Source organism: Mirounga angustirostris, unplaced genomic scaffold (genome assembly GCF_029215605.1).
Source record: "Mirounga angustirostris isolate CCGP_5_RB_7025 unplaced genomic scaffold, mMirAng1.0.hap1 SCAF_1, whole genome shotgun sequence".
Lineage (NCBI taxonomy): Eukaryota > Metazoa > Chordata > Mammalia > Carnivora > Phocidae > Mirounga > Mirounga angustirostris.
The window spans coordinates 93,528,446-93,540,151 of record NW_026991709.1 but is presented as its reverse complement, the minus strand read 5'-3'; the positions used below and the strand labels follow the sequence as shown (position 1 = coordinate 93,540,151).

The 11,706-nt window shown below is 42.7% G+C and overlaps 1 protein-coding gene across 1 annotated transcript in view; it reads right to left on the bottom strand.

The window, feature by feature from the left end:
• Positions 1-8,247: 8,247 nt before the first annotated feature.
• The window catches only part of SLC7A14 (solute carrier family 7 member 14), a 48,968-nt gene continuing 45,509 nt past the window's right edge, over positions 8,248-11,706 (bottom strand). Inside the window, exon 7 of the mRNA XM_045863684.1 lies at positions 8,248-8,570. Within this exon, the coding sequence (XP_045719640.1) occupies positions 8,248-8,570 (323 nt within the window). The remainder of the gene's footprint in view (positions 8,571-11,706) is intronic.

Here is an 11,706-nt window from a genome sequence, read left to right as displayed (position 1 = left end):
TTGTTGGATCATATGGCAATTCTATTTTTATTTTTTTTGAGGAATAGCCACACTCTTTTCCACAGGGGCTGCATCATTTTACATTCCCACTCAGAGTGTGTAAAGGTTCCAATTTCTCCACATCTTCACTAACACTTGTTATTAAGTAACCTTTCAACATTAAGACCCATGTAGTGAGGTTGAATTTTGGAATATGAATCCAATTACTTTTGACCCTGGTAATCCCCCGTTCCAGGTTGTCCTGTGACTTCTTGGATACTATTTGTAAATAAGTAAATGGGTAACTCTCCCACCAGTAAGAATGAATTACAAGGTGTATAACTCACAAAAGTTATGAAAAGTTAACAATTGTTCTCGGGAGCAGGCTGCCACACACCACCGGCTATAAACGGCAATCATGGGCTGTAAGCATCAGTGAGCAAAGTCCAGAAATGATAGTATATCATTAGTGAAGGAAGTAGCTGGATACTTTTGCCCGAGGTGGTGTTCCTGGTTCCCTGGGTCTCAGAGGGGATGCACTGGGTTCTAAAGCGGAAGTGCTGAGGGCTTGGTGGACCAGCAGAGGCCTGGAATCATACAAAGGAGCATCTGTGTGCAAGGAACTTCACAACTGGGGTTAAATGCCAGACTTGTGGATTTTGGAAGTGAATGTCGTCATGAAACCCACATGGCTGGATGGGTCAGTTCTTCTTCAGTGGTCCCTGTGCAGGCAGCAGTCCACATAGCCATTCTGCAGCAGCAAGGGTTCAGAGCACCCTAGTTCTCATCTGCTCCCCCAGCCTCCCCCCTCCGCCCCCCAGCTTCTTTGAGATCCTACAGGCTCTCTTCCCAGATGCCATTTTGGAGAGAAGCAAGGGGGAGGGGAGGAAATCCAAAAGACTGAACATTGATCCCAAAGAGACTCAATCATCTAGCAAGAGACTAAACTCGAAGACAACTGTGATTCCACAAATTAATACATTTAAAGTTTGTTTTTCTCACTCTGCTACTCAGGCAGGTAGACCTTCGCAAGGGCGAGCAATGCATTGTAGAAAATAAAGATGGCAGGTTCTTTGTAACTCATGGGGTGTTGCATTATGTGACCCTGTCTACCGCTTTACCTTTTCTCCAGATGTCACTATTATACTGTCAAAAAGTAAAAATAAACCACTACAAATGCTATCTGTAGGCTGATAATGTTGCTCCGATTTGTCCTTAAAATGAATGGGGGCAATGAATTGGAATGCTTGTTGGTGCTGAGGGTGGAGGGCAGGGGTGTGGCTGTGGGTAGGAGCTGGTACTGGGAATGGGGTAATTCCGGAGGCAGTGTAGTGGGGGTCCCAGACAGTGTCCAGGACTGTGTTAGAAGAAAATGGTCAAAGGGAGATTGTGTCACTTGCTGTTCTCCCAAGAGTCCACTACAGAAGAACTTCTGTCCTCTTCATGGAAATAAAGTGAATTTAAAAAGATAGGATGTCACTGACTTTCTTCAAATTTAAATTTTAATAGTCGATTAGCTATGATTTTAAAATATTTTTATTCTGAAAACGAATTTTCCACAATAAAGCATTTAGTTCCAAAAGAAATGAACTCATTTATCTGGCTTTTCTACAAAGGACAATTGAAATATTTAAGGCAAGATTCACTTATTCATCTCCATTTTAGAATGGAAAGGAAGTATCAGACTTCAGGTACTGGTTAAGGTTAACAAAATACGGGAAAGCTCCTTTTTTTCTTTTTTTTTTCTGTTGGTAGTCTTCTGTGTAAAAGCTTTACATTACTATGGATATTTTATAGTAAGACACTTTTGTTTCTGACTTTCCTTATAACCCATTTTTAAATTTAAAGGCACACAATAAAGCTTTATGCGTTTATTAAAATATACACATTTTGGTAAATTTAGAATTTTCCCTTAGTATCTTGATTAATCAATATATTGTCAACACCACAGTCATTTGAAAATAAAACACACTCCATAACACACTGGCATATTATTTCTTTCTTGATGATACACTACCACACCCCATTGTACAGTGCACCAATGGGAATTAAAGACCACAAAACGAACAAACTTTAACAAATACAGCAATTTCATACCAAAAAGAAAAAAAACAGCAGAGAAAGACACTAGAAATTACCATCTGCAAAAAGCAAATTGTACTTCTCAAGGACCCAACAAAAAGGAAACAAGTCAGTAAAATTTACAAGCTATATTTATAACTTTGGATATGGATTAAACAGTAATGTTTCTTTTCCACAGTGAGAAAAGCTAGAATGTCGAGTCCTGTTGTTAGATGGTGTAACTACATGTAGGAGGACAGTATCTGCTCTCTTAAAACCTGCAGCCCCTCTATCAGCCCAGACAGTTGAGGTATTTATGTGCTATTGTAGCATTAACATAGCAAGTCTTTGCTTTGGGGAGTTGATTTCTGGTGTAGATTCTTGTCTTCAGGAGCACGAGTGAGTGAGACGCGTGAACTGGCAACTGCTAATACCCATCACGAGGGGATGTGCAAGAAGCACTCCCCTCACCTCGCTCTCTGAAGGAACACAAGTCCTTCAAAGTCTGCGCTTCCCGGGAAATTTACATGACCCACAATTCTCTTTAGCCAATGTCACCGGTGCCAAGTGTTAGGAAAGCGGCATAAAAAATAAAGCACAAGAGGGAGTCCCTGCTGAAAAAATCCAGGCTGCCTCTGTTTCCTAATTCTTATACAAAGCCGTTTTCTCCCTGTATCGTACCAGAATGTACTAATAATGTTCTCCGGGGGTAAGAAATTACAGCTCCCTGCTTTCAGAAGGCTTCAAGCCCAAAGCTGATTTTGTGAAAGTCCTCTATGAATTTCGTAATTCCATGCATGTAGAATACTGTTTAATGGTTTCTAACACTATTTTAGTTGATACTCCAGAATTATGTTCACTTTTGATGGGCTGCAAAACTTCCACTAATCCCTTTTGGGCTTTAAGTCCTAAGAGAAAAAAAGAACATCTTCTTAGATAATTTTGACAAAAGGCAGCTGCCTAGGTCTTTCAGAATGATGCGTGTGTTACTCAAGCCGAGCAGGAAGAGGAAAGCGTTTTAGAAAGCGGTAGCTCCTGAGGAGGAAAAGAAATTACAATAGCTTCTCTTCTGGAGTCTTAGAGAAAAAAATGGACACAGGACTAACAGTTATGTACATGGGAGGGGCTTTTTGCTCCCCATCACCATTTCAATTGAGAAATACAAAGTCCACTCACCGAACAACGTGCGGGTTCCTGCTAGCTGTGGGGCCTGCGGTTTGGGATGCGGTTTCTGGCTTTGCCTGCGGTTTATTTACAAATATTGGCTCTTTCACGGCCAGGCCATCAGTGGTTATCAGCTGGTGCCTCTCTCTCTCTTAGGGCCTCCAAAGGGCCCTTGAAGACAAACGGATCCTCGGTGTCAGGGAGATACAAGCATGCAGAAGAAACCGAGGCTCCATGAAAATTTTGGTTAGAAACACCCTCTTTGACTAGTCTTGTTCCACATGGCATAAACATGGGTTTGTCATGCAGCCCTAATGTGTGTTTTCTTCACTCCCCCTCCCCCTGCCAGCATCAGAAACTAAGGCCATCTCTGGATTGTTCGCTAGCCTGAAAGCTTACATCTAAGAGAGGGCCATTAACTCTGCCTGGATTCAGTGAGTTGGTCCCAGCCCTGGCTTTGGACATGCTCCCCAACTTCTGACTTCTCCACTCTGAGATGCAAAATTAGGTGAACCTGTGGCTGACCCTCCATGGACTTCCACGGACATCTCAGTCCCCGGTAAAAGCTGGGGAGAGGGGACGCCATTTCTTCTAGTCTCATGAGCTGATTCTCAAACTCCTGTAACTTCTATTTATCATGCAGAGAAAAGGTATTCCCTTGTAGACTTCCAACAAATGTGATGTGAAGGAGGTCAAGTTTATCAGTCCTTTTCAGGAGAATAGGGGAAAGACATTTTTTTTTGAAGGGGCTCGTGTTTTGTTTCCCAATAATTGCTGGGTTTATATCTACAGAAATGCATCATTAAATTCAACATTTTTCCCCCTGTGTATCTAACATCATGACCACGATGTAGACATTTGATTAGCTGTCAGTTTGTTACTAAGTAGTAGAATTGGTTTCTTCACCCAATTCTATCATCTGATTCCTTTCACCAGTTCAAAGTGGCCTTGCACTCAAGCTGAGTAAAAGCTGGAGCTGAGGTTTTACTTTTTTAGATTAGTTAGATAGAAAAAATTATTAGGTTTGGTTGTTTAAAATTACTGTTGAAAACTTTAAAATGGTTGTGAATAACTTTGTGTTGTCTGTCTACATGTTAAATGACTATGCTTCTAGGTTAATGATGAAATCAGACAGGATTCAAAAGAAGAATCAATCATACATTGCTTTAATTTGGATATTTTTTTCCCTTTAACATATTAAGTCAATTTGAAATGTGTATGTGATCTGTTAGCTCCATACACAGGTGGATGAAGCCACCGACCCAGCTTCTTAAAGCCCAGCCCTCCCTGATTCATAGGTTCATCATTTCCCCGGTGTCTCCCCACCCAAGGAGAGCCAGCCAGCTTAGTTCGCTGTTTAAGTCTATTTGTGAATAAGCCCTCACCACCTTCTTAGCATTATTTCGTACTGTTGCATAGATCAATCATGCATACATCCTAAGCTCCTGTCAGACTAGCTTCTTGCTTTCCCCTGAAGGAGGCACAGTACACATTATTAGTCAGAGATAGCTGTCAGCCCCTCTCCTCCCTACTCATGCTGATTCTCCACTTGGCAAGCCTTTTCCCCATTTCTAGCTGGGGGAAATGTTCTGCCCATTCCACAGGGCTCAACACAAAGACTGCAATCTCTATCATTTTTCCCAGTGGAAGGCGGTCTTTTCCGTATTTGAACTCTCGTTGCACCTTGTAAGTCCCTCATCTCACATGTCACCTTCACTATGGTTTTTATTTATATATCTTATATATCCTATTTCCCCCATGTCTTAGGTCATAGCACAGATAAGGACTCCACAAAAAATTCTTGAATAAATAATATTTCATTTTCCTTTCACCCATCTATTCAGCCATTCATCCGATTATTAGGTATTTATTGAACATCCGTTCTATGCCAGGCACATGTAGCTGGTAAAATCTAAGTCTGAAGCTTGTACGTGGGTTTCAATGATCTATGCTATTCTCTGCCCTCATGGGGAAAGATTTGTTCTTATCATGCAGGAGTAGTTCTTCATGTCATTACCAACGATTTCATTATTTTTCAAGTTGCCCCCCATCGGCAAATTTAGCAATGCATATCAAGATTTTGCATTTGTGCACTAAACACACTTCTAGCTTCGTCTTATCCTTTCTATTTCTGTTTTTATTTACCCAAGCTCCTCACTTATTTTTTTGCATTATATGTATTTCAATAGCCACCTTGAAATCCTTCTGAAAGGAAGCAGAGTACCAATAAATAGAATACAATTACAAAAAAAAAAATCAAGTAATTGTTTCCACACTACTAATTCACACGATGAAACCTCCCTGGAAAAGCTCTTGCAGGAGAGAAGAATTCAGTAAGATGTAGGTCTTTCTTGGACTCCATTCAAGGCTAAGTTTCTATGGTAATTATAAGATGATCTTACTTTTAATGCGATTCCACTAACGTGGTCTTGAGAAAATTGCTAGGAAACACTAATAGAATCATTCTAGTAATTGATGGTATTTGAAACTGCATTGTGAAATCTGGGACCATTTCACAGAGGCTGGGAAACATGAACTAAAACATGTCAATTTACCTTAAAAATCTTTTTTCTATCTTACTATTTTTTTTTTTTAAACCAAGATTGTTAGGGAGATGACTAACTTTAGAGAAATAGAGACCAAGATTATAAAAAGAAGGAGATACTACTTGGGAGAAATGTCTCCAGAACCAGAGTGGTTCATAGGATCTTCACAAAATCAATACCAACGGTGTTTACTCTGCGTTCTCTCTCCTCATGCTACAGAAATTTCATACATCCACCACCGAACTATCGTTACCAACCCTCACTGCTAAAGGGGAGCTCTTTCACCCATGTTAAGATTTTGTTATTTTACACTCATATTTCTTTTTGGACATTTTTAATGAATATAGCCCCACCCCATCTATCTGGATATTTCAGGTCTCACACGTTGTATTTAGTTTAGGCAGATTTGTTGAGTCTCGAAACTAGTTCAAAACTTTGTATTCACAAAAAATTACTGATAATTAGTCCACAGTTCATCCCTAAGGATATATTTCACAGACCAGGCACTGTATCTTTAGGGTTAAATTTAGGGAAGAGAAAACATGGCATTGCCATGCATTACATTAAAATGACAACATTACCCGAGGAAACCAGAATTCTAAAGAATTAATACAGAGGAATGGAAAAGAAGTTCTAGAAAATAGGAGTTGCTTGAATTTACTGGCATTCATTGGCCCTGGGTGAGATATGCAATTTACCTAAAATCATGTTTAAAAAAAAAAACTATCTTCAATTAACCTTTTATTTTATTCTATATTAAAGCCCAGGGCATCAACCAGGAAGACTTGTCAGGCTTGGTGGTTTTATCTGCGTTTGTCAGGGGCCAGTGCTGCTCATTCCCTGTCCTGGGAGCTCCCAAGGGCATAATGTTACACTTCGTTCTATTCCCATTGCTTAGCACTTGATACAGTCTCAGTGTTCACTGAGTGAAAAAATGGACTTTTGCCTCTTCTCTGTAATCCTAAGGCATACCAAGATGGTACGAACCTCAACCTTTTAACAAAGAATAGCTTTACATTAGTTGATGTATTTTGGAAAACTTTTGGCATAATGCTAGATCTGGGAGAGAGAAATTTGCTATTTTGCCCCCCTTTCAGGAAGCCCCACAAAGACTGTAGCTTGATCGAAACTAGGCCTTCACGTTCACACATGCACATCTCAGGGCAGCCGAGGGAATCCTGGGGACCCAAGAGTAAAACTGATAGACCATGTGTTTTTTCCTGCCGCACATTCTCTCCTCTAGGTTATTTCTGAGAAAATTCCTTTAAGAGTCCCCATTAGGGCCCGATGTAGACCTTACCAGGTAGGTATCTCTCTGGGCTTCAGTAAACCTGCTCTGGGAAATAACAGACAAAATATGTATCTAAAAGTGAGCTACTCGGGAGGAGTAAGGTTCAGAAGTGAAATGTGATCTCTAGGAATGCCATTACCTAAGTAGCTGAGCTTCAACAGTTTTGTTTTCAGAGGGGCCCCCACCGCTCAAGTGGTGGCAAATCTCAACAAACAACACAATTTGTAATTTTGGAAATCTGAAATAGAATTTGCAATGTGATCTCAGTGGCTGGGTCACATCTCCTTGTAAAGATTTTTATCTGATTCGAAAACAAGCGGCCTCCTTCTTCAAGGCATATTAACGCCATGAAATCATGCTCCAACTATGCCCCCTTTCATTATATTAGCAGGAGCTTAGAGGCTGGTCGAAGAAAAGGTATGACCGAGAGTTAATTTCTGCCAACGCCCTTCTGGCCTTCACGGCAAGAGATGGCTAATTTTTTTTTTCTGGTCATTGAAGTAGCAATAAGCAAGACTGCTTTATGGTAACTCTGAAACCTCTGGGGAAATGGTCTCAGAGTCCCTAACCTTTGCTGGATCCTAAAGTTAGAGTTTGAAGACTGTGAGAACCTTGGTGACTAAGAAGAAGCATGCGTCTTCTCCATGAATTCGTTTTTGTGAGATTTCAGGACCAAGTGTTGCTTGCTGAGGAAGTGCAGCGTCCACCTGCACACATCCTCGGGGAGCAGCTCTCAGCAGGGCGTGCTCGGAGGATCTTTCCCCGGGTGATCCCGGTGGTGGAAATGCTGCCTGGTGCCCACACCCACCTGCTTTGGCACATCTCCAGGAGGAGCTGTGGCCTCAGTGTGGCTCAAGAAGTGAGGCCCCTTGCCTCCGTAAGAAGCAAAAAGATTCAACCAGCAAAGCAAAGGCCTAGGAAACATTTGCTGCCATCAGCTCTGATGGTTGCACCTACGATAGAATTTCTTGCAGCCTCTGGTTTATTTATTTATTTATTTATTTTACAAGGGGATCAGTGATGAAACCCAGGTGAAACCCTTCAACAGAACTATCCTGAAGAACAAAAGTAGCAAATGACAGGCTATGACTGGGGACTGACTCTGGGGGAAGGCTGGACTTTTGAAATGAGAGCCAAAAATGTTTTCACCCTCTAGCCCACAGGTTAAGTGCCTGAAAAGAAATCGCCACATTTGTGTGTTTACTCCTACTCGGGAGAGTAATCTAACTCATCATTTGCGATCAGGGCCTCTGAGTTCTGTTTGTGTTTGCTTTTGCTCTTCGCTTTGCTACTTGTCCGGGTGTTGGCCTTAGCATCTGACATCTGCTGGTAATAGAAGCCTTTGTCCTCGGTGGGCCCGCCCCAGTTCTCCTGGCTCTCGCCTTCCGTGGCGTAGGAGAAACCCTCCTCCACCGAGAAAGGGTCATCCACGTCGTAGCGCTGGTACGTGCTTTGGTGCAGGGCTTCTTCTCGAGCGCTGATTTCCAGGGTGCTGTTCCAGATGCCGTACCCGAAATAAATGAGCATACCTGCAGCGGGGAGAAAGGCACAGGCGAATAAACAGTTGCTCTGGGATCCATGGGACTAGCCGGGAGATACTCAATGGTGAAAGCAGGGCTGGCGGTAGATATGTTTTCTTTGGTCTACATCGTGTCCGGAAAAGACTCGAATTAGATGTCATTTAAAAATTGGGATATCTGGGGCGCCTGGGTGGCTCAGTTGGTTAAGTGACTGCCTTCAGCTCAGGTCATGATCCTGGGCTTCCAGGATCGAGTCCCATGTCTGGCTCCCTGCTCAGCAGGGAACATGCTTCTCCCTCTGACCCTAATTCTCTTGTGCTCTCTCGCTCGCTTGCTCACTTTCTCTCTCTCAAATAAATAAAGTCTTTAAAAAAATTTGGGATATCTTGCATTAAGCAACCCATATTTACAGCTTCCCCTAAAAACGTCAGGTCTCATGACACTACTCCCACATTCCTATATGGCAGTTTTGGCTGGAGGTGAGCCCTGGCTGCCTCTTTAGATAGAATATGGGCTCCCTAGTCACCTCTGTCCCCACCTCCCTGTTCACTACACTCATGTAGGTGCCAACCAGGAATTTGCATTTTCCGCCCTGGCTTAAATATCTGCGGATCACCCACAGTGGGTCCCCAACCTTCTTGTAGCATTTTATTATCCCACACCCCCAATTAGGGATGCCATCTTTTATTTCACCACTGAGCAATGCGTATATATTGCCCTATTGTTTACTTTGCCATTTTTCACTCACCGAAGGAGTATTATATTACTGCTACTCAGAGCTGTTCACTTTCTTCTGTGGGCTCTCAGAGTGTCTGGTGCCTGCCGCTGTTCCGGCCCTTAGAACGTTTTCTGTGTGATTATCTGCACAGGGTGGTTCTATTTTATTTTTTTTAATTTTTATTTATTTATTTATTAAAAAGGTTTTATTTATTTGACAGAGAGAGATACAGCGAGAGAGGGAACACAAGCAGGGGGAGTGGGAGAGGGAGAAGCAGGCTTCCCGCTGAGCAGGGAGCCCGATGTGGGGCTCGATCCCAGGACCCTGGGATCATGACCTGAGCCGAAGGCAGACGCCTAACGACTGAGCCACCCAGGCGCCCCAGGGTGGTTCTATTTTAGAGACTGCGGAAAACTGGCACTTAATGTTTGTTGAACGAATGAATGAGAACTCTGATGAGCATGAAATTTCCAGTGCAACCTCCTTAGTTGATGTCATTCCAAGCAAAGGGAAGAAACTTCTTTCCTAGTTAATATGGAGCATTAACAAGGGCTAATGTTTCATTTCTATTATAATTTTTTTGAAATTACATATGGAAATAGTTTGAGGGGCTCTTGGGTTGTGCAGTCGGTTAAGCATCCAACTCTTGGTTTCGGCTCAGGCTGTGATCTCAAGGTCTGCTCAGCACGGAGTTGGCTTGGGATTCTCTCTCCCTCTGTCCCCCTGCTCATGCTCTTTCTCTCTCTCTCAAAACAAATAAATAAATATTAAAAAATAGTTTGAGAACCCCCATTTTCTATCTTGAAAAGCTCATGAAGGCTCAGGGTTTGGAATAGCTGAGAACCATTGCCTTGGGGGGTCATAGGGCACGGTGATTAAGAGTGTGAACACTGGGTTCAAATCCTGCCTCCATCACTATTAGCCATGTAACCCTGCACCAGTTATTTAGTTTCTTTGTGCCTCAGTTTTCTCTTCATGATAGTCACTGTACCTATAACATGGGGTTGCCATTAAGATGAAATGAGATAAGCAGTGGCTTTCAACCCTGGCTTCAGCTGGAAGGTCTCTTGGGGAGTTTCTGAACTGCCCTTAAACCCAAGCCCCACCCCTAGAGATTCTGCTTTAATTGGTCTGCAGTGTGATCGAAGCATAAGTATGTTTTAAAGCTTCACAGGTGAGTCCAATGGTCAGCCAAGACCCGGAATCCCTTAGATTCTGAGCACGTACTCCATTGCCAACACCAGCCATATTAGGGCTTGGCCACCGGATGCCACTCAGTTATGCAACCCCCTTCCAGACCCCAGACACCCCCCTTCTGAGTGGCACTAGTCCGTTTGACTTTGCTAACCCTGCAGGCATCTGCACAGCTGTTTGCTTAGAACCACAAGGTCAAGTTCTGCTTTCCTCTTTGGTGCTTGAGAAATCCTGCTCCTTTTGAATTTGAAGTGGGTCTTTTTTAAACTTGGATTTCTCCCTCTTTGTTTTCAATGACTTTCTCCTCACCCCCTGCCCAATCCCCCAGTGAAATCAACTTGCCAGGAGCCAAAGTAAGCAGAGATTTATAGTCCTAATTGGTAATAAATCCTGGAGTTAATCATTTGCAGATGTAGCTACTCTCAAATAGCGACTTCAGTTTTCTGAACACAGATCTTCACTCTTTCTTGTTGGGGGTGGGGGTGAGGGGGAGTAGCCATGGGGGGATAGTTAATTACCCTTGTGTAGGACAAGGCACCAAGTTAAGGCCCCTTCTAAAAGGGCCAGCATGCTACTTCTTGGAGAAGGCCTCCGTTGGAAGCAAGTTTGAGACCTGAGAATAAATTTCAGGAGACCAGGTGAGATCAACAGGCATGTAGCTCTTTTTGCCCATTTTTGCTTTTTTGCTATCTTTTCTTAGACATTGAGGCAGGTGTCAAATCTTGCCTCCTATTCCTGCTTGGTCTCTATTATTATCAATTCTTTCCATCTGATCCCCTTCTCAGACCCTATTTAAAAATGAGTTATTTCCCTACTGAACTTAATACCATTTATTTTCCTTTTCCCTTTGCTCCTAAGCTCTATGTTCTGCCATCACACTGCTCATCATTCAAGCACTGGTTTGACATCCGTTCTGACAGACCTTCCCCTGCCTCCACCCGGTGTGGTGGCGTCAGGTAGACTGATTTATGGACATTCTCTAACAGCCTCATAGAATCCAAATATTTAGAACTGGAAAGAGTCTATAGATCTGTTTGAGTACCTTCATTTTACAAAAAAAGAAACAGATTGGGAAACGGGCTGAGGGCAGAAACAGCATTCCATGTGGATAGAGAGAGGACTCTTGTATGCCCAGTCCTTCACAGCTGCCCCCCCGCAGGCTGGTTTAGAGACTATGCTTATCACAGTATGTATTGAGTAAGAGGTTATTTGTTCTTTGGGAATGACTGTGTC